We start from the raw sequence: 23358 nt of genomic DNA, 5'->3' as shown, positions 1-23358 counted from the left end.
GATACGATTTAATGAATTTATCAAAAAATCTAAATTTAATAATAAATATTATTCTAATTATTAGTATTATTTTTCATTATCATTGCTATTATCAGTATTACTGTTATTATTGCTATTGCAATTATGCTTATTCTTCTTCTTATTATTATTATTATTATATTACTATGATAATTTTTGTTATTGGTAAAAATACATAAAAGAATATTAATACTCGAACTTCATTTGCAATTAAAGAACACGTTGTTATTGAAAGGGAATTTTATATGCATTCATTAGTTTAATGAATGTTATCGTACATTCAATGATAATTTCAAAGATAAATGTCTTTCACTCATAAAAGTTGTTGACAATATATGCGAATCAGTATGTTCTTTTTTTAGATTGTTTTCATCGAGTGTTTACCTCAGCTGCCTGTGTTATTTTTTAGGCAGTGAGTGAGTTTTGTGGGTATTCTAGTTCGATGCCGGAAAGTACGAATAGTACGTCTTTTTGTTTGTCAGTGGTATCATACAGTTGTAGAAAATTTTCTTTAGTGATTTTATATAGATTTACATTATTCAATTTCAAAGTGAATAAAAGTTGAATAAAACCAAAAATAGAGTTTTCCGAACATCACAAAGTGGAACGAGAATTCTTCTCCAATGCATAAATTAATGATTTGATTCAATTTACATTCACTCGTTTTATTCTGGTAGAAATGTAGCAGTCGTGCCTTACATGCAAAAACACAGCTTGTATAAATTTTACCGCTTGTTTTCATTTTAGATTGAAAAGTGAAAATTAATCCGTTAAACGTTCTAAACTTATTATTAGCATACTTTCAAGCGTTAAACATACCAGATAGTGTCACGAATTATCACGAAACAGAGTTGGCCGAAAAAATAAAAGAAATTTTAATAGATGCAACACATGATTTCAACGATGTAGAAATGATTACTGATGACTCTTTGGATTTTCAAGAAGAGTATAAAGACCATAATGTGAAAATAATTGAAGATGAAGTGCAACATCATTTTCCTGATCCGGATATAGCACCAACAAATCAATGTACAGCAGATAATGAAGAACTAGATTTTGAATACAAAAAAAGAGCTGTAGAATTTTGGAGAAGTAGCAAAACGAAGCAAAATTTAAGTCTCAAAACAGTGCAAAACAGATTCAAAAAAGTATCATCTATTAGTCAGCTACGTCGTTGGGCTCATTCAATTAATACAGGTGGCACGTATAGAGAAAAAGTAGCACAAATTTGTCAGTATACCCTGGATAATTTTCAAGCAGCTCTCGACAGTGGTTCAATTATCCATGATGAAGATATAATTCGATGGCCTTACAAGCTAAAAAAGAAATTGGTTTTGATGATATTAGATTCAAAGCTTCTAAACATTGGTTACTCAAATTTAAGCAAGCACACCGAATAGTTTCTAGGAAAATAAATAAGTTCATAACAAGAAAAACACTAGAAAGTAGTGCAGAACTTACGGCTAAAGCTGAAGCATTTATCGATGACGTTAAATCGTGTATACCAAGGATTGGACTCGAAAATTTGTATAATACAGATCAGAGCGGATTTCAGCTAGAAATGCATTCTGGAAGAACATTAGCAGTAGAAGGAGAAAAGCAAGTGCAATGTCTGGTACAGTCAATTTCAGCAACAATGCATAGTTATACTATACAGCCACTAATATCAGCTACTGGACAACTGTTGTCACCGCTATTTCTTGTTTTAAAGGAACCAAGTGGCAAGTTTGGCCCTATTGTAGAACAAAACATATTTAGACCAGAAAACGTGTACGTGGAAGCATCCAAATCTGGAAAATTAACAACAAGTAAGGGAACTAATAACAATTTTTACATTGTAATATCGTTGATCAGTTAATTAGTAAGTCGTTTAATTGCAGATCACTTCAAAATCTGGTTGGAAAAAATATTTTATCCCTATGTAGGCCATCACAAAATACTATTACTTGATTCTTGGAGTGGTCATTGTGACAAAGTTATAGAAGAAACAATGCCACAAAATAAAATTATTAACATAAAAAAATTCCAACTGGAACCACAGGAAAAATACAACCACTTGATGTCTATGGATTCCGTATTTGGAAAAACTTTGTCCGAACATTTTCTGATAATGTAATGTTAATGGATCATGATATGAATTTACATGTGAGAAATAATATAATTAAACTTCAATCATTGGTTCACAACCAACTGTCTTCACCGAGATATATAGATTTGTTTTAATATTCCTGGTATAAAAGCGGTTACGTCAATGAAAAACCAGATAAATTTGATAATCCTATAGATTTCAGTTTTGGAAAGTCTTGTGCAACACATTGTGAAATAGAAGGGTGCACAAACATTGCAATTGTACGATGTGGTTGGTGCAAAAAAGCATTGTGCTTTAAACACTTTTATGAGGACTACCATTATTGTAAAAACATCGTAAAATAATATATTTTATGCTCAATACAAAAAATGCACTATGGCAAAAGATAAAAGATTGTAGATTATTATTATACTCTAATATTATAAACAAAAATACATTATAAGTTGAATTTACAATAAAGGAATTTCAATAACATTCTGATAACAATTTCTACGGAAATTATAAAACTGCTTCACACACAGAATTTTCTTGTTTACAAACAAATTTAGGAATTTGAGGTGGTTTGGTTAAAAAGCACAACCATTTAGCCTATTTGTTCTTTAGGGGTTTAGGGTTTAAGGCTCTTTAGTTCACATGTACAGGCTACAAAGATAACACATTTATAACAAGTTTTTATGAAAGTTAAAATTTTTTTCGACATTTTCGTCCACCACATTGGTTCCGCCATTTTGAATTTTCAAAATCTGATATCAGATTTGCAAAGAGCGATCTCGAAAACCCTTATATACAAACCTACTACAAAATATTATGGATTGAAGTATACTTATAGTTATTTTGTGTTAGGGGTGGTTTACCCCCTAAAGGGTAGTATCTATGAAAAAATCGAAAAACTTAATTTGTTTATTATAGATGTTTACAAATTTTTTCCAATTTTTTTAGTCGTTTAAAACTTTTTTATTATATAAAATTTTTTTTCGATATTTCCGTCCTATTGGTTCCGCCATTTTGAATTTTCAAAATCTGATAACAGATTTGTAATCAGCGACCTCGAAAACCTCTATATACAAACTTTCTACGAAATATTATGTATTGAATTACATATTTACAGTTATTTTGTGTTAGGGGTGGTTTACCCCCTTAGGGGTAATATTTATGAAAACACCGAAAGACGTCAACTTAATTTTGTTATTAAGGATGTTTAAACATTTTTTCCCATTTTTTTTAGTCGGTTTAAACATTTTTATTATAAAATTATGCCAAAAAATATATGTTTTCAACCCCTAAAAAATAGGGGATGCTACTCTTACTCTTCAAATCACTATGAAATACTTGCTCTTTTTGTAAGAAATAACCTCCAATTTGTTTCATTGAAAAATATTAATTTTAAGCCGAGATATTTAAAAAAAACGCTTTTTGGGGGTTAACTTTAGGGGAGGTTTTTACCCCTTAAAAGTGAAAATTAGCCGATAAAAAAAAATACGTGTCTCTTATTTTTTTATGTTCTACAACATATATGAAAATCTTCAAAATCGGTGAGTTCGGGTTGGGTACCTTTCCTTGTAAGTGAAAATTCTAATTTCTAGTGTTGCGATTTTAACGAATTTTATAGTGGTTATATTCACCCTGCCAATTAGGATATTCTTATCCTGCTTATCACAGTGCTGAATAAAATACTTAATCCGCAAAGTTATTTGCTGCCACTTTTAAAGAATAAACATACTCTCTTTTATTATTAACATTTTCCCAGATCTTTATCTTTCTTTTGAGCAGTAAGCTCATTCCTACCTATTTGACGGAAGTGAAAGAGTAGTAAGGAGCGACTTACTTCTACAATTCTCTCGGTAGGAAATTTGTAGATTAAAACTAAGGGATTAGTTTCAAAAATACTAAGTCCCGACGTAACAACTTTAATGATGCACTAAATAAACTAATAAGGAATATATATATATATATATATATATATATATATATATATATATATATATATATATTCCTTATTATATATATATATATATATATATATATATATATATATATATATATATATATATATATATATATATATATATATATTCCTTATTAGGATGCCTTATTAGGCATTCTCAACACAGATATGTATACACTCAACCGCTCTTTCCATTTCTGGTGCTAAAAGTAGGGGTTTCTATTTGAAAAAATCGACTTGACCTTCAAATGACCTTGAAGGTCACGCTCAATGACATTGTCAAGGTCATCATCAGATAGCCAGGGAAAAATCCTAAAACTTTTATCCGAAACTTTTTTCGCTGGCATGCTTTGCCAACGAGATAATTGAGATTAAAGATTAAAATGACTCACCCTGTATATATACATATATATATATGTTGAGAATGCCGCATGTAATAAAAAACCTCATAGAAAAAATAACAATTCGTTACCTAGAAAACTGGAAGGTATGGTTTAATTTAAATAACCCATATCCCAAAGAGTGAGTGAGAAAAATCGGTTTTTACATTTCAGCTTTTTACTTAAGAACCGATCAACAAAACCGTATGAATATTTAACAGCAAATGGCTTTTTTAATGGTAAATCGCCAAATAAAATTTAGAAGCATTTGAATACATTGTTTTAGAGATATAAGTAATCAAAAAATTTTCAAAGAAAATTCAAACCTTGATATCTTAAGAACCATAGGGGTTTGAAAGGTGCGCAATAAACTTAGCCAAAACACATAAAATACTCAAATGCAATAAGGCCTGTTTTCATCTGTAATCGAGGCATAAAAAATCATGTTTTTCAATTTTTAATTTATTACTGAAGAAATAATCGATCGCGAGGTCCAAACGAGGAAAAGTAAGTAATTACATTCTCTTACAAATGCATTATAGCTGAATTGTTTGTAACGATGGGATGATTGAAGAAAGCGCAAAATAGTATTTTTCAAAAATCAAAAATGGCTAAAAAAAGAAAAATAATTGTGAAAATAAAAAATAACTGTTCTTTCCGAATTCAAAATAAAAAAATAGATGTCAAATTGCATTGATATTGACGGAGTAGTTCCAGAAATATTACGGCATACATACACACATTCACACACACACAAACAACTCCGCTACGCCAGTCCCAAGCCTGGGGCCCTGCTATTCAAGCGGCAGGGAAGGAGCAGGGGTAGGAGTATCAACCTCGTTAAAATCATCAAGGGGCATCTGGCCCGGATGTTAGCACTTTGTTAAAGGGCTCCTTCCTAAGATACAGGATAGGGGAAGAAAATTCGAAAAGAAATCAAACATGATGAGTGAGTTAACAACAACATTTTCCCAAGCGGGTAAAGCCACAGAGCCAAATCCCGCCGACAGTTCCAATCGGGTAAAAGCCAGGTGGCCGTCGCAAGCTCCATGGATTTAAGGGTGGGCCAAACTCACAAGGTTGTGGAAAAGAGCCAAAGAGATGACCTTAAGATGTTGAAGGACATAAACACCAGAACAATCGAGTACGCAGAGGGCAGGATTAACGCGCACGGTCCGATTAAGATGGGCCTCGCGAACGCGTTGAAACAGCTAGGCAAGATAGAGAAGAAAGGTATCCATACTGGGAGTTAAACAAACCAGAAGCGGAGACATCTTTCTCAAACTAGAAAGAGGGTCTAGTATGGAGGCTTTTACGATAAAGGTAGAGAAAGCAGTAAAAGGCGTGCGAGAAGTCAGAAAGGAATAACGGCAATGGACCCTGGAAATACGAGACATAGGTTCAGAGGCAACAGTTGACAAAGTGAGAACAGCGCTAGAAAAGGCACTCGGAAACCAGGACGATAGTAGAAAGGCGACCTTTCTAAAACCCAATATGAGTGGCCTAAGGATGGCCATAGTCATGTTAGCTACAGCGCAGGCCGACGAGTTTCTTAGAATAGGACACGTTCGTGTGGGCCTTGTAAGCTGCAGGATCAGATAGATGTCTAGGCTTTGAACACAGGAAGAATAAGTCCAAGAACGTAGATAGATCAAACCTCTGCTTTAAGTTTGGGGGAACTGACCACCGTCTTGCACATGGCTGGATCGGGCAGCTGCAGCTTGTTCAGGCGTGCCCTGGATACGGCGGAAAAAAGGGCAAGATGAGACTGTCCAAACGATGTCCGGACGATGCTGCACGAAGCAGACGACCGAACGATGCAGAAATAAGAAAACAAGTTTGACCCTGAACCCCTAATCACCTTGGCGGATGAAGAATGTACGGAAATGTCAAAACTTCAAAGGAGAAGCCATCCAGGCTAATTAACGGGCCCAACGGAAGTATTGTTTAACGATTGTACCTGTGGGGTTCCAGTGTCAGAGGGCCACTTGCGCAGAGCTTGCTCTGCCTACGCCACATAAAAAAAATACACACACACATCTATACGGACATTTTCTAAAAACACTTGATTCGAACTTCTAACACACCAAAAAGTATTTTCTAGAAGTTTTGAAGAAAATCAAAATTTTACTATTACAAAGCTTCTTCTAGGAGAAAGCAAAATTAGATAACCACCTCAATACAAGTTTCTCGCAATATAAAAAAAAATTGTATAACCTGTGGAAAGAAAACCCAACAAATTCTGCACTAAAAAATGATTATAAAATATATGAAAAAATTTTAAAGAGTCATAAAAGATGCAAAAAATAAATTTAAAGATAATGAAATAAAACAAAATATTGACAATCTTAGACAGCTATCACCATAAAAAGCTGATCAAAAACTCTCAAAAAAGCAAGTCACTTGACTATTTAGTTTTAAATAACTAAAAAATGGGTGATACGGATACGATTGTAAACGAAATGAACGATTATTTCGTAAAGTAGGCTTACACTTAAGTAACCAAATTCCAAATTTGACAATAAACAACATCTCCCAGAGAGATATTTTATCCATCCAACGAATAGCTTCGAAATACTAAAAATGATACTGAAGAAAAAAAGGTCGGAGTTGATAATATTCATGCGAAAACACTAAAAACAATTGCGTTTTATATAGCGCAACTGTTGGAATACATCTTTAATAATCTATGTATCCAACAATCCACATGGTCTAACGCTTTAAAACAAGCTGACATAGTTTCTATATATAAGGCAGAAGATTGGTTTTGTGCGTCAAATTACAGACCCATTTCGCTCATATAAAACATAACTAAAATTTTCGAAAAGATATTAAACAAGATAAGCAATTAAGCTTTGTAAAAAATAGAGAAACAGTTGACGCTTTAAATTATATCTTATCAATATTATTTATAAGAATATAGACAAATGTAATCTTATCATCACCGCGTTTTTGGACTTAGCAAAGCGTTCAACACTGTAGATTATAAGATACTACTGAGCAAATTAAATAGATACGGTATAAGAGACACAACCTTAAATCTAATAGCTGACTATCTCTCAGATAGAAAACAATTCTACACAAGGCACTATATTGGGACTCTTTTTTTATTTTATACGTAAATAATCTACTTAAAGATATGCTAGATGATACTATAATGCCGTACGCTGACGACACATTCATTATAGCTAGTGATAACACGTGGTCTTCAGCTCAAGACAAAATGAATGATTACCTAAGTAAAGTTACAGTCTGGCTGACTTTAAAAAAACTATCTTTAAATATTAGTAAAACTGTGTGCGTAGCATATGGTAGCCACTGTGATAGTGTCTCGGATACATATTCATATAGGCAACACTAATATGAAAAGAGTAGAAAAACATAAATACTTAGGTTTAATTTTTGATCATAATATAAAACGGGAGAAACAAAAATTATATTGTCAAGACAACTAGGTATCTAATCTTTATTCTTGCAAAACTGAAAAAGTGAATAAAAAGCAAAACATTAATGATGATTTATCATACATTTTTCAATGTATTGGTAACTATAAATACTCTAGTGCTTCAAAAAATATTTGTGAGTGATTGTTAAGAAGGAAAGGTGCACAATAAAACAAAGACGCAGCTGAGCTTGGATGCAGAATGTATATTGAAGGGAAAAATATCGTTCAGCTCCGATTCGGTACTCGACTGACTGCCACTGCAGCCACCCTCGCCAAGGAATGACGCCGCCGCTAGACACCGGTCGTTGGCGATCACTGGAAAATCCCATATTTTTCCTCTCCACGCTCATTCACACAAAAATTAAAACAAAGCAGGAGACTTTAATGCTTGGCGTCAGAGCTGTCCCCGCGGCTCGCGCTAATCTGACCCGCCATAAAACCCGAGCTCAAACATCCGCGCCGCACAGCTTGACTCAATAGCGCGGGCCCACGCTCGAGTTGACGCTATGCTCGCCAGATGCGTGTACTCTAGATTAAAATTCGAGTCGATGTAATCTCAAACCGAAGCAACTTAACTCCGAAAACAGCGCATTCTCATGTGCACACGACACAACTCGACCTTTCTCTACACAAGAATCGATCAAATGTTTCCTTCGTACTTCAGCTATCTCCGAAGCACAAGCGAGCCGCTACCGTGAAGCAGGCTACCTTTCCAGACGACACGTATCCCAGGGGCAACTGGTCACAGAGGAACACTTCCAAGTCTTCATTTCTGTTCTGGGCCTAATCAATTAATCAGCCGTAACCAGCTGGGGGTGAGGGAAGCGGACTCGATCGATCCCATATTTGCGTTGTCGTGCACGCAGACTAAGCAACCGGTTTCCAAAACTGTAGCGCTGAGACGCTCGCCTTTAGAAGTTTGTGCTTCAGCTTAGATACGTCGGTAACAATTATTAACAAAAATCACTTTCCAACGTAAGACCGTCCTTTTACAATCGGACAATTGTTTCAATTAGATGCTGTCTCTTTTCATTATTCTACATTAAAAAATATATATTACAAAAACGAGCAAAACTGGAAATAAGAGTATTCCCTTGCCAAAAATAGATAAAACGGTAAGCAAAAAAACAGCTATTTCGTGGCTGTTAATGTTTCCAATAGATTAAAGAGTGGTCTCAAAACTTTGGAAGCAAACAAAGTAAGGATAAAAAAGAAACTGAAAACGTTTATAAGAGAATACATTCTAAAAGTTTTTTTATTTTTTATATTCATATAAGGTTTAAGTTATTCTTTTTTTTCTTTTAGTTTTGAGTTTTTTGTATCATTTCGCATCATATATAGTAATAATAAATAAATAATAAGCATAAGAAAAAGCACTCCAAAAAAGTAAAGCCTTTAGAAATCTTGGAAAAAGCAATGGGATAAGCTAATCAGATTCAAAAAAGGAAAAGTTTAGAGGCTGGGCACAAGTTTAGGCTTTGATCGACCCTACTTACGCAGTCATTGAGAGGTTGGTCAAAAGATTAGAAACGTACAGGAAAGAGCATTTTGAAAAACATTTATAACATCTTCTACACTATATTAAAACACTAAAATAAGCTAAACTCAACTAAACTAAACTAAACTAAAATAAATAAATTATGTAAAAATTCACCGGAACTAGTGAATCATTCTGGGATGATAATTATTTTATGATAGATATGTGGTACAAACATAATTACATAATCCTACTGAAAAAAATCAGAATTAAGTACACTTTTTCGATAATGAATGGTTCACAAAAAGTGAGAGGGTCATAAAACATTTCACATAAATTACATATAGGTATAAGATAATGATAAATATTTATATTTATGTGATTTTTTTTTAGTAGTTGATTAGAAATAAAGTATATGTATACATATATCAAAAACACAGTAAGATTGGTCCAAATGTGTCGGATGCTGTTAATGATTATCTTTTTAGAGAAATATGGCAAATATGTTTATTTGTATTTATAATCTGAATTATTTTTTAAATGATATGCGTCCCATAGACACATATGTATGTTTTACATATATCATTAGAAAGATCTTGGGATTAGGTCCAGATGAAAGGGATGCTGCGAATAATCATTTATGCAGGTATTATCTGGTTTTTTAAAGATATCTGTTTGTGAATGAGAAATGACGACTGCTCTATGTATTTACGCATATCACAAGACGTAATCTGCAGATTTGGTCCGGATGAAAGAGAATGAGAAACGACGAAAGCATTCGTCATCTCATATTCACAAATATGATAGCTCTAAAAAAAAACAGCATATCTGCACAAATATTTAATCACAGCACCCCTTTCATCTAGGCCAATTTTAAAATAATCTTTATTCATCCATGTATATATATATATATATATATATATATATATATATATATATATATATATATATATATATATATATATATATATATATATATATATATATATATATATATATATTATAACGGGGTGAGACTTGAGTTGAGAGGAGAAAATCACAAAAGGAGACGCCGGGACCGAGAATCGATCCGGCGCTCCCGAGATCTAGGCGCGTGTGCTACCGCTTGAACGCCGCCCTATTTCGTCACTCTCTATCCTGCCTCGCTTACCGGCGTGGCGAGGGACGTTGTTCCTCGTTACAACCCCCCGCTAGAGTCGGATTATCGTCCCGATTTCGACTCTACCAATCCATCGCAGGATCGCCGGTAAATGCAGGAACTCTTCTTCGCAGACAAGCTCTTCGACGATGTCTCCAACCTCGTACATCCCCGCACCTTTCGTACTCGTCTTCTTGACCACTTGTCGTAATCCGCAGTGCCCTGGGCTGCCGCCGCTGCAGCTGATCTGCTCGATCCCTCTTCCCGCCTGGGAGAGTCAGTTTTGTAGACGGGGGTTTCTTCCTCGTCTCCTCCTATTTCGTGGAACTCCTGGAGAACCGTGGAAATCTTCCTTATCCACGCCTGTGGGTAATTCAGTTGGGCGCCATGTTGGTGTGTCTTCTGCGTCTAACGACGTTTCGCGGTTGCTCAACAACGACGTGGCAGCTCCCTATCCTACGCACTCACTCCAGATAGCCCCTAGATTGTATTCTTGTTGCTACAACGTAAGCTACAAAAATACAACATTTCTACTCACACACTTGCACACCTAAGCGCGTCACTGTGACGTAGATTATTACGCGAAATCGAATAAAATGAAAAATCGAATTCGTATAATCGGAGCGAAATCCGTAAAAAAAAATTTTAATTACGCCAGATAAGCACGAATTGATTTTGGCGCGCGCACTCGTAGCACCGCTGTGCTCTCACTTGCAACGCACAGTTTGTGCTACAGGCATATACGCACTCATACACCCGAACAAAAATCCGAAAAAAAAGACGAAAATATTTTTCGTGGAATTACGCGTATATCTCGATCTGCGAGTCGAGTGTGTTCTCTTTTTGAGAAAACTTGAGGTCTTCTTGGCTGAAAACTGGGCATATACTGTTCCACGTCTTCCCGTGAAAGTGACTATATACCTCGCGCCCGTAGCGTTCTCGTAGAATTGTCTCTATGTAGCGCCGCAAGCGCTCGCACTCTCTCTCTCACACACTCGCGCCGCTGCGCGCTTCTCTCCACTATAGCGTGCGTGGACTATACTTTGCGACTACATCGTACTACTCTCTATCCTAACGAGAGTGCTTTAAAATTCTCCCGACAACAAATAGAAAATTATTCGACTCAGAGAGGATGCGATACTAGTGTCAGCTTCAAGTTTCGCTGCTCCGAGTCGTTTAATTCTACGTCGTGTGGTAATATCGGTAGATATTTGTTCTCGGCCTGGCAACAAAAATCTCCGATTATTATTCACACTTTTTACATTCTTTTCACACCGATTACTATTCGCACGCGTGTATCGTCGTGAAGGTCGCGCGCGCTGGATCACCCTCGCATGGGTGATATACACTCACACATGGACTCTCTCCCATGCACTGCGCGACACACAAACCTTCCCTCTCTCGTCGACGACGTTCCTAATCCTGGACGGGCCGCAAGACTTGGTCACCGCGCTGGACCGCTAGGCAAGGTCAGGAATACCCGGACTCCGCGTCTCACTCACTCACAAGGTACACTTTGATCCGCTGGACACAGCTCAGCACACGGTATCACGAAGTTTTCCGATTTCTATAAGCGAAGTCCCGTGTTTACCTTCCGAAGGCCGAGAGCTATCTGAGCGCGCGCCTCAAGGATTAGCCCGCGCGCTCGCTCTTATTCCCAAATTCGCGCCTATTGCTGAATTCGCACGTGTTTATTATCGCGCGCGCGACTCTACGCTATTTCGGTGCGGCGCAGCGGTACTCATACTGCTACGAGTTCGCTGTGGTGCTCAACTCGTTACAATAAATAAATATATATATATATGTATATGTCATAATATATGTGATAAATATAAAAAAAATCAATTAATTGCGTCAATTTTTTTTCAATTGTTTTAACAGTTTCCAATCTACCTGGACCAAATCTTGAAAATGTTTTTTAGTAGGAATGTATATTTTTATTATATGTTCCTGTCTATACCATTAAATAGTTTTTTATTTATAAAATCTATCAAATTTTGTGGAATAAATGCAAAAAAACTAATTAAAATTTGATACATTTGACTTTTTTTCGGTAACCTAAATGATTCACGTTCAAAGAACATTTCTACCGTAAAATAGATTAATTTGTTTGTTTTTATGAGTTTTGGAGGGTTTTTACAAAATTAAGCAAATATAAAATTTTAATATAGTGTAGATGTACCCTAGGGAAAATAAAAAATGTAATAAAGTGTAATAAAATATAAGAAAATGTAACAAATCGTACCATTTTGTACGTTTTCGTTGGATTTCGGACCTTTTTTACGTTTTATTACAGTTTGCTACATTTTATTACAATTTGTTACCTTTTATTACAATTTATTATAAATCCATTGATCCAGGATTTCATCTTTGAAATGACAAATGTAACAATATGAAAAAAGTATAACAAAATGTAAAAAATTGTCTGAAAGCGTAATATTATATAAAATGGCGACTTTTTTATTTTCTTACTTCTGCTTACATCCTTTTACTTTTTCTTACAATTTCTTATGCATTGTTACATTTTATTATAAAATTAATAATCAAAACAATATATTGACTATATTAGGCGGTAAAATAACATATGTAATAAAATGTAATAAAGTGTAATAAAATAGAAAAAAAATTTAACAAATATGAAAATGTAAGAAAGTGTACAAAAACGTATGAGAAAAAAGGTCCGAAATTCCAAAAAGGTACAGTTTCTTACATTTTTTTTACATTTTTTACGTTTTATTACAATTTATTATAATTTATTACATTTTTTTTCCACTAGGGTAAATCACGAGCGAAGCGAGCGTTCTTTGCTAGTATTGTATTTATGCTCTTTGGTCAATGCGGAAAAAACAAGTAAAATATGGGATATGTGCAAAATAGTTTTAAGTAATACAATAAAATAAGAAATTTAGAACAGGAATCCATAAAAAATGTTACTAAGTCCTTCATGTATATAATCTGATCATCTAGGTTTAAAAAAATAACAAAAAAGGACCCAACAGTCCTTAAGAGTATCAAAAAAAGAACTGCAAAGGAATAGACATTTCTCAAAATGCCATGAGAAAATATCTAAATGTGACGTATAATTCTACGATAGTCTTTATTGCTTCCTTCTAAAGCTTTGTAATAGTAAAATTTTCGACTTCATTTAAGGGGATGTCATAGCCAGAAATTACGAGTTGTGGGGTCTACTGCTTGTGTCACGTGACAGGTGGAATTATATAATGGCGCCATCTATCATAACAAAAATTAGCCGATAGATGGCGTCCCACTTTTAAAAAGCGATAGAATGTGAACACAATCAGAACCATGCTTTCTTGTCAATTATTAGAGACGCAACGGTCATGACTGTAGTTTTTTTTGCACATTTTATTTTTTTATAAAATATTTTTTTTTAGAAATATATAATTTTTATACTGCACATGCGGTATAATAAAAAAAATTTTGCATAACTAAAAAAACTATTTTTCTATTTCCATTTTGTACTCTTTTCAGCTCCGCTGAAGAGGTTTTTCAAAGCGTCTACAACTCACTTTAGCATATATCATACATTCTTTTTTTTTCTTGATAATAAAGTCTTATAATTTTGTATATTTCTGTTGGATATATGCAAACACATTTTCTTGTAGAACAACTTCCAATAATATAGGAGTATAATAAAAATAAGCGTGGACTACAATAAATATAGAAAGTTATAAAAAAGCGTATGATATAGAGCATGTGATAGACATAATTGACATAAAGCGGTTTCCATAATCTGTCATTGATGTTGTTTGCATGATATTTGTGCCAGCATTTTTTTTAATTTAATATAATAATTTTGTTTTGCTTTATATAATTTGTTTTTTTTTTTTGCACCACAACTAATGATAATTTTTTAATACAGAAAAAGTAAGCATGCACTACACAATATATAGCAAGTAATAAAAAGTAAGAAATTTAACATACGAATTATTTCTGACATTTTCATGTAAAGTACATTGCATTTTATTTCGCTTTTGTACGTATTTGTATCTTTTATTTATTTAATTTTTTTCTTTTTATTTATAAACCTGAAAAGCGGACAGCCTGTCGAGCTCACTTCTCCAGAGCCAATGAACATCGACTAAGTCTGGATGATAGTAAAAATAGAAATAAAACATTTTTTTATTCGAATTAATCAAATCCAGGACACTACATAGTTACCGTTTGGCAATAATCTATCCATGTAAATTTCATGACTTTAGGAATGTGATGAAATTCCCATCTAATACTTATAAACTTGAATTAAAATACTATAAATAGATAGTTTTTTATAAATTTTTTAATTTCCGGAAATAATAATGGTTTTTAATAATATTTATAACAATTTCGCTGAGATAAAAGAACGCATCTTAAAATTATGAATGTATATTTCAAAATAAACAATATTGAAAATTCGAATTCGTGAGTCGAAATTATTCACAAAGAACTAAAAAAGTTCGCATATGATATTGGATACTTGTAGAATAGTTCTATATAACTCATATAAGCTTTTATAAAACTACCGAGAGCACTATATAGAGCCGATATTTTCACGTAGAGCTAGAGTCTGCGGGGACCGGGCAGCAGTTCGGAAGGACTGTTGCCTAATTCTCAGAGGTTCCAGAACATTGTTTATATCCTCCTCTACTTACATATGATATTGAATACTGATCGCGAGGTCGAGTATAACTTATTATATCATTTATAGCACACTAACCTCAAAATGCCAACTTCATTGTCGATTTTGGGATTGTTGTGCTATAAAATATCACTGTTGTGTCATAATATACTATTTTATAGATAATATACATGAATAAATTTGAGGGTATGACTTTAATATTATAATTATGAATAAATATTTTATTTATGTGTAGAGATAATAACTATATATTTTGGCACGGGAAAACATTGCAAGCGCCATCTACAGCCACGTACTGCTACCAGTTACTTTCATGGCGGACATGGCGTCGTTCTTGTCATCAAACCTCGTGCCGTAGTTATCATTGTTTGCCGTTATTGTTTATTTATCAGTGTTAATTTAGGCCTACACATGTTTCTAAAAGTGATAGGCACCGTGGAACATAAAAGTTTGTGATGTGCAGTGCTTTATTCTTCTGTATTGAGTGATTCTGATATCCGTATGCCATGCCACGGCATCGCACCACCTTGCGTCGTAGTTTTCATTGTTTGTAAAAAATACACTAGTAAATGTGAGTTTGATGGCTTCATATTGTTGATAATCATGATAGGTACTGCGGAACACAACGTTTTTGGGCCATACGTGCTTTATTATTTATTTATTGCAATAAATATGTTTTTCGGTAGGTTAGGTACCTACATTGCCGACATTCTGGCTCCGACATCCCCTTAAAACACGTTAGAAACACGTTTCAAAGTGTTTGGAGTTAGAATACGTGTTTTTATAAAATGTCCGTATAGATGTGTGTGTATGTATACCGTAATATTTCGGGAATCACTCCGTCAATATCAATACAATTTGACATGCATATCTATTTTTGGGTTCTGAATTTGGGAAAAACAGTTATTTTTCATTTTCTCAACTATTTTTCTTTTTATGGCCATTTTTAGGCAAAAACTAATTTTTTTTATCCCGATCGTCTACGTTTTCTTGAAATGCGGGCACAATTTGTTCGATTTTTGCGTATATTTTTTAATAAAAATTTTTGTGTTACACGATTATCTGTGAGAGACTTTAGTCGATCGGGCTAAAAATTTGTGTACAAACTTCCCTCACCACCAGAATCTTATGGTCTTATTTTCAGTTTAATCCCGCACATATACGCAGAATGCGGCCACCTCCAAAAATCGCTAAAAATTGTTTTTTGGCTCGAATTCGAATTCTAAGCATTCTACAAAAAAAAGTTATGTAGATAAGTTGTAGATCTTTGAAAATTACAACTTTCTGCAATTAACAATCATGAAAATGCTTATAATTCGTATTTACAGCCAAAAATCGATTTTGTACAGCTTAAAAACCAATTATTTAACATAAAACTTTGTGGATTTACGTTACATGAAAATATTAAATATAAAAGTTGTAGACATTTTCAAAATACAACTTTTTATTGTGGCGAACATTTTTTTCAAAGACTTTTTGACAAACAACAATTCTAGAAGCGCCTTTTTAGAAACAAAAGCAGTACGGTGCGAGCCCGAAGCGCGAGCGTCAGCGGTCGAGCCGTATACGCAAAACGCGAAGCATTTTGCGTGCCTTGCATCGCAAAGCAATAGTTTGATTTTTGAAAAACACTATTTTGCGCTTTTTTCAATCATCCCATCGTTACAAACAATTCAGCTATAATACATTTGAAAGAGAATAAAATTACCTACTTTTCCTCGTTTGGTTCTCGCGATCGACCGCACTGTTCGGCAGATAAACTGAAAAAGGTGATTTTTTTAAATGTATATCTCTGAAACTGAACATCATAACCTTAAGAAAAAAATCATGTTAATGGGTCACATGTCAAACTATATCCCGTTAAAATTTCAAATGATTTGACTACTTATTTCTTCAGTGATAAATCGAAAACTGAAAAAAATGAGTTTTTTGTGCCTTGATTACGGACGTAAAAAGGCCTTATTGCACTCGAGATTTTGGCGAAAGATAGATATTTTATGTGTTTTGGCTAAGTTTATTGCGCACCTTTATACCCCTATCGTTTTGTCGCGTCCCCAGGTCTTTGATGATCAAAATAATTGATGAGAGTAAACACCTAGGAAATTCAACTTGAATTAATTTCGAGCTTGAGGACAAGGATTCTTGATTGATTTTTTACCATCAAGAATCGATGATTGTCTAGGAAAAGCAGTAAACTTTAAGAACAGAAAAAATATAAAGGAGAAAACATCTTTATGAATTGCATTTTTAAAATACAATTATTATTTACTACAAAGTCTAAAATGATTCTTTTTTTTGAAAAGCACAATATCCCTACATCGAAGAAAATACAGAAAAGAGTAGTCGTAATTAGGTTATTACTAAATTAGATCGCATATACATAACCTTGAAACAATTTAATAATATTAATTAATCACTGATCGGGGTTTCAACCCACGTCAGGAACTCACGGCCGAGGATATGTGGAATCCTGTCTTTGTTTACGATAGAAATTGTTTAGTTAAAGAACTTGTGGAGTTCTGTCGTTTAACTTAACGAATCGAATATGTGAATCTAAAATACCACCGCGAATGTCTACGACGTACCTTTAGATACTAATGAGTTCGTGCGTGATGAATGTCTTGTCGCCTCGGACCCGTACTCGTGCTTGGAATGCGTCTCGATTCAGGAGCTGGCTTCGTATTTCGTCGCGTGCCGGGAACTAACTAACTCGCGCGCGTTCGCTCCTCAAAAAAACCCGAGCACGCCCGCTTCTTCTCCCCTCTCTTAACTGTATACAGTTCGGAGAATTTCGCCTGCGAACTGGAGCTCTGTATAAAGTGGCCGCATCTTAACCCTACTCTCTTACTTATCCATTCTACATCCTCCCACCGATGCGAGGGTGGTGAGCAACTAACACTATTACAAATGTTTCTTATAAAATATTACAGCTTGAACGCATACAAATAATAACGCAATACTACAAAATTACGATTTACCTTTTTTCGGAGGAAACATCGTTCAAATAATCATTTACATGAGGTAGTGGACATAATAAGATAACGTTTCTAATGTATTCGCCGGTTTTTGTGCGGATTTTAGCTACTCGTATTATTCCGTCTTTACCCGGATATATTTCGAGTACTTTACCTAATGGCCATTGATTACACTGCTGATTTTTATCAATTATAATGACTATCGAACCCGGTGTGATCTCACCCTTTCCCTCGAACCATTTCTGGCGTTTTTGTAATTCAGATAAATAGTCGATATGCCATCGTTTCCAAAAATCTTGTCTAGCTTTACAAATGAACTGCCAGATAGAAAGTCGGTTGTCTGGGATACGAGAAATATCAAGTTCCGGAAGCATCGTGAGAGGTCGACCTATCAAGAAGTGAGCTGGAGTTAACGAGGCTGGATCGTTTGGGTCCGTGGACAAGAGTCCAATTGGACGAGAGTTGAGTACAGCTTCGATTTCGATCACAAGTGTATTAAATTCTTCAAATGTAAGAGTCTTTGTCGCTGCTACTCGACGCAAATGATCTTTACACGATTTGACGTCCGCCTCCCAAATCCCTCCGAAATGTGGTGACAATGGCGGATTAAAATGCCATGTTATATCACGGTGCTGAGCGAAACCATCAATCGCAACCTGGAACTCTGCAGTAGAGTGTAAATTATACAATTCGCGTAATTGATTATCCGCGCCAACAAAATTTGTTCCGTTATCTGAATAAACATCCGAAGGTATACCTCTACGTCCAATGAATCGACGCAAAGCTGCGAGAAACCCTTCAGTAGAAAGGTCGCACACGACTTCAATATGGATTGCTTTAGTTAATTTTTTAAACTTTGTATTATGATTATATGATGATATTATATGAAAGAAAATATGAAAATACTTTCAATTGAATAGTCGTTCGTGGTTAAAAAAAAAAGATTCGTATTTTTCAAAAATTTATAACAATTTTTATTAGCGCGATTATAAAGCTAATTTTTGAAAATGTAGTTTTGATAAAGTAATTTATAAATATTTTTTTAGTCATAAAACGTGGCCGTCCTTCTCTGGGAAATAATATAGATAAGAGAAAAATAAGAGAAGCAAATTAATATTTAAATTAATTCAAAAAATGGTTTGTGCTGCGAGAGACAAAAAATTATGTCAATGTTCCGATTTTTAGGTTAAAGTAATTAAATAACATTAATAACGCTTTACATGCGTGCCAATGTTGATTCTACACTTATGTGATCATCAATATTGCTTCACTCGAGCAGCAAACCTCACGTTCTCGTAGAATCAACTTTTTCACGTTTGTATCGAAATATACTATTAACATCCTACTCTAAAAAAGAGAGAAATCATCATTATATTCATTCTCTGATTGGTTGTCGATTGGCCAATAAAATTACGAGATATATGGCGGAACGCGCGTGATAGTTTGTTTCTAACCTATAAAAATGTTAAATATAATCAGAGCGCACGGAGCGCGCATTAATCTTGCTTACAATAAATTAAAAATGTAATATTATTTTTTTAGGTTTTGATGAAATCTTGTTGCGCAAATTTCAAACTCTTCTTGGAGTTTTGTCGTCTCAAAAAAAAATCGACGTTAATGCCTTTAAAGATTACTGCAAACTAACGGCAATGCGATACGTAGAATTGTATCCTTGGTATTACATGCCTCCTTCGATACATACCATATTGATACATGGTCATTTAATTGTACAAGCAGTAGTTCTTCTTATTGGCATGTTTTCCGAAGAGGCTCAGGAATGCAAAAACAAAGACATTAAACGTTATCGAGAGAACCATAGTAGAAAAACATCAAGGTACTAAAGTAAAATTTATAAACGCCCCAAATAAAAGTTTGTGAAATCATTACCCTGATACAAGTTATAATGCATACTCTCACCCCTGGTAGAAATTCAAATAGTTAAAATGGCCAGGAAACTAATAAATGGCTATGAAAAGTACCCCGAAACTAGTTTGCGATAAAACGCTTTTTCTCACATTTTTTTAGTATTTTATGGAATGAACATAACCTCAAAACCATGATATTGATGTAACTCTTGCATTGTATACTAAATACAAAGAGATATACAAATTTCGATCGGTTATTAAACTGTTTATACAACTTACAGTCAATTAAAGACGTATACGTACAACTTCCAGACATATTCATGATTTCTCATTTTTTCACCTTTTCGGCCAAGTACATTTTCATAGCGCATTTACAGCCATTAACTAGCTATCATTTATATTTTGCTTTAGCCAATCCAATCTATGTTTACAAGCTTGGAAATGCTTAAGAAAGGTTTGAAAAAGCGATTTATCACGGGGAGAAAAATGGTCCATTTTTCGCCTATTTCTTCCCATATATAGTATTTACTAGCTTTTAAATGAAGTCGATTTCTACCAGGGCAAACGAGTAAAAATAACATAAAGTTTAGTAATTTTATAACCTAATAATACTATATTAAACAAATTTGTCATATAGCTAGTGAAAAAGAAAGTTTAAGAATAGGTCTTTTTCATAATTAACATCTAGAATAGTAATTCTACAATTTTCGTAAGTGTATACACTCGTCAAAATCTGATTGTTTTAAATAAGATAAGAGTAGAATATAAACAATGATATTTTTAAAATAAATTTTTAGCTTACATAGTCAAATATGTAGTAATTTCTATAAAAATAGATTATTTTACTTGTAGTATCATAGTGACAAAAATAATTTTTATGATGGTATAATAGAGTATAATTGCCCTCAACATAACACCTAATCAAATAACAAAATACATTTACTAATGTATGAATATTTACAGAACGGAAACGAACATGGATACATTTAAAAGACTGTTATTGAGTTCCGATCCGCTGATTTCGCTAAGTCGAAAACTACCAAAAAAAAATCATCAAAAATTATCTGCTGAAGTGAAAAGTTTATTGGTGTACGATAGCGAAGATGAGGAATCAGAGAATGAATCATGTTAAAAATGTATATATTGGTTATCTATTAAATGTTATAAAAAAATGATCTAAATCTTTTGTAAAATCAACAAATTCCCTAAAATTTAATGATCACTGCATAAAATTAATTTAATTGATTCGTGATAACAAAAATTATAATAAATACTGCATACTGAAACAAATATTAAATAATTTAGCAGTATGCTTTCTATTTGATGGGCTGATTGTGAATTTATTGCATTTTCGAATTCAGCGTCGAAAAGTACATCGAAAACCCGTATTGAATTGTCGCGCGGGAAGCCCCTTAGGCGTGGATTCCCGCTTGTTCGTGTTTTGTTATTCAAATAGGAAGAGGTATGGGAGAAAAATAAAGAAGTCGATTTTAGCGAAAATGAGAGTGATTTAATACGCTCAGAATGAGAGGGGAAAGCCGTCCGGCATAAAACCCCTCTCGAAGATATTACAAGCTGCGGAACAAAGAAGTGTGGACTGTGAGTGTGTGTGTGTATCGTGTACTCGATCACCCTCAAAGAAAGTTTTCACTTCGTGTCAGCGGCGCAGTTCTACCGACTTGCACGATTCGACGCGCGCGTAACCACGTTCGCGGAACCGGTCGCGAGTCAAGCATGGCGTGCAAGCTGAGATAGAGCGAAAGAGAGAAAGAGAGAGAGAGAATGAGAGACACCAACACCAAGATATCCAGAGAGAGAGAGAGAGAGAGAGAGAGAGAGAGAGAGAGAGAGAGAGAGAGAGATAAAGAGAGATCAGCGGAAGCACCAGCACCACAACACTTCGGCGGACGTTTTCGTACGAGCAAATTCGTGAGGTCGAAATCGATTCGTCGCTTAGCTAGACAACGTGAGCTGTCAACGGCTTGGCATCTTATCGAGAACTGAACTCGGCGCTCGTCCGACCACGCGCGACACGAGGCCGGCGGCGCTGTCGGCCAGCGCAGCAAGTCGCGAAGTCGCTTACTCAACTCGAGCACGGGAGATGGCGCCACGAGCTCTACGTCGACCTCGCGGAGTTCGCTCGACGCCGTCTTCATGGCGGAACTCTTCTCCTCGGGTCTCGACACAACACGTATCTTTACTCGCCTCTCGAAAATAAGTCGATATTACATGAAATCAGGGCGGTTTTTGCCGTATTTTAGGGGCTGTTTTTTTTATTTACTGTATTTCCGACATCAAATTCGGATTCGGGTTCAGCGTCAAAAAATACATCGAAAACATATATCTGCACTTCTTTGGAGAGTTAGTTTTTGTTTTCAATCATTTTATAAATTGCGGAAATAATAATTACATTTTTGATTAACTTTATCGATTTTTTAACCTTATACGCGGGTTTATAATAAAAAAGCGGCATCCTATTTCATTCCTAGGTACATCAAGATATGTTTTCAATTTATTAAAATGAATTTTACTGAATACTCGATCTAAGACTGAATTTGTCCCATTTTTTTGATTTTGAGACCACTGTGCGACGGGATGCTTTGTTTCGTTGCAGGAATGGACTCGAATCCGTCGCTGACTCGGAAATTGATAGATGGATGAACGATGAGATGAGGACATGAACCCCACAGGAGGCACCAATGTTTTGACGCGTCCCCAGGCCTTTGATGATCAAAATAGTTGATGAGAGTAAACACCTAGGAAATTCAACTTGAATTAATTTCGAGCTTGAGGACAAGGATTCTTGATCGATTTTTTACCATCAAGAATCGATGATTGTCTAGGAAAAGCAGTAAACTTTAAGAACAGAAAAAATATAAAGGAGAAAACATCTTTATGAATTGCATTTTTAAAATACCATTATTATTTACTACAAAGTCTAAAATGATTCTTTTTTTTGAAAAGCACAATATCCCTACATCGAAGAAAATACAGAAAAGAGTAGTCGTAATTAGGTTATTACTAAATTAGATCGCATATACATAACCTTGAAACAATTTAATAATATTAATTAATCACTGATCGGGGTTTCAACCCACGTCAGGAACTCACGGCCGAGGATATGTGGAATCCTGTCTTTGTTTACGATAGAAATTGTTTAGTTAAAGAACTTGTGGAGTTCTGTCGTTTAACTTAACGAATCGAATATGTGAATCTAAAATACCACCGCGAATGTCTACGACGTACCTTTAGATACTAATGAGTTCGTGCGTGATGAATGTCTTGTCACCTCGGACCCGTACTCGTGCTTGGAATGCGTCTCGATTCAGGAGCTGGCTTCGTATTTCGTCGTGTGCTGGGAACCAACTAACTCGCGCGCGTTTGTTC

General features: G+C 34.7%; 2 protein-coding genes across 8 annotated transcripts in view; one reads left to right on the top strand and one right to left on the bottom strand.

The window, feature by feature from the left end:
- LOC107981437 (protein unc-13 homolog A) overlaps nt 1-23358 on the bottom strand; it is an 893220-nt gene that overhangs the window by 796231 nt on the left and 73631 nt on the right. The window lies entirely within an intron of this gene.
- LOC116416855 lies at nt 19603-21261 on the top strand. The gene is made up of 2 exons (XM_031927077.2): nt 19603-19940; nt 20935-21261. Exons 1-2 carry the CDS (start codon nt 19756-19758, stop codon nt 21101-21103), a joined length of 354 nt encoding a protein of 117 aa, XP_031782937.1. The 5' UTR covers nt 19603-19755; the 3' UTR covers nt 21104-21261.

The sequence above is a fragment of the Nasonia vitripennis genome, assembly GCF_009193385.2.
Source record: "Nasonia vitripennis strain AsymCx chromosome 3 unlocalized genomic scaffold, Nvit_psr_1.1 chr3_random0009, whole genome shotgun sequence".
NCBI lineage: Eukaryota > Metazoa > Arthropoda > Insecta > Hymenoptera > Pteromalidae > Nasonia > Nasonia vitripennis.
The sequence above is the reverse complement of the archived record's forward strand: the minus strand, read 5'-3'. Positions and strand labels throughout refer to the sequence as shown.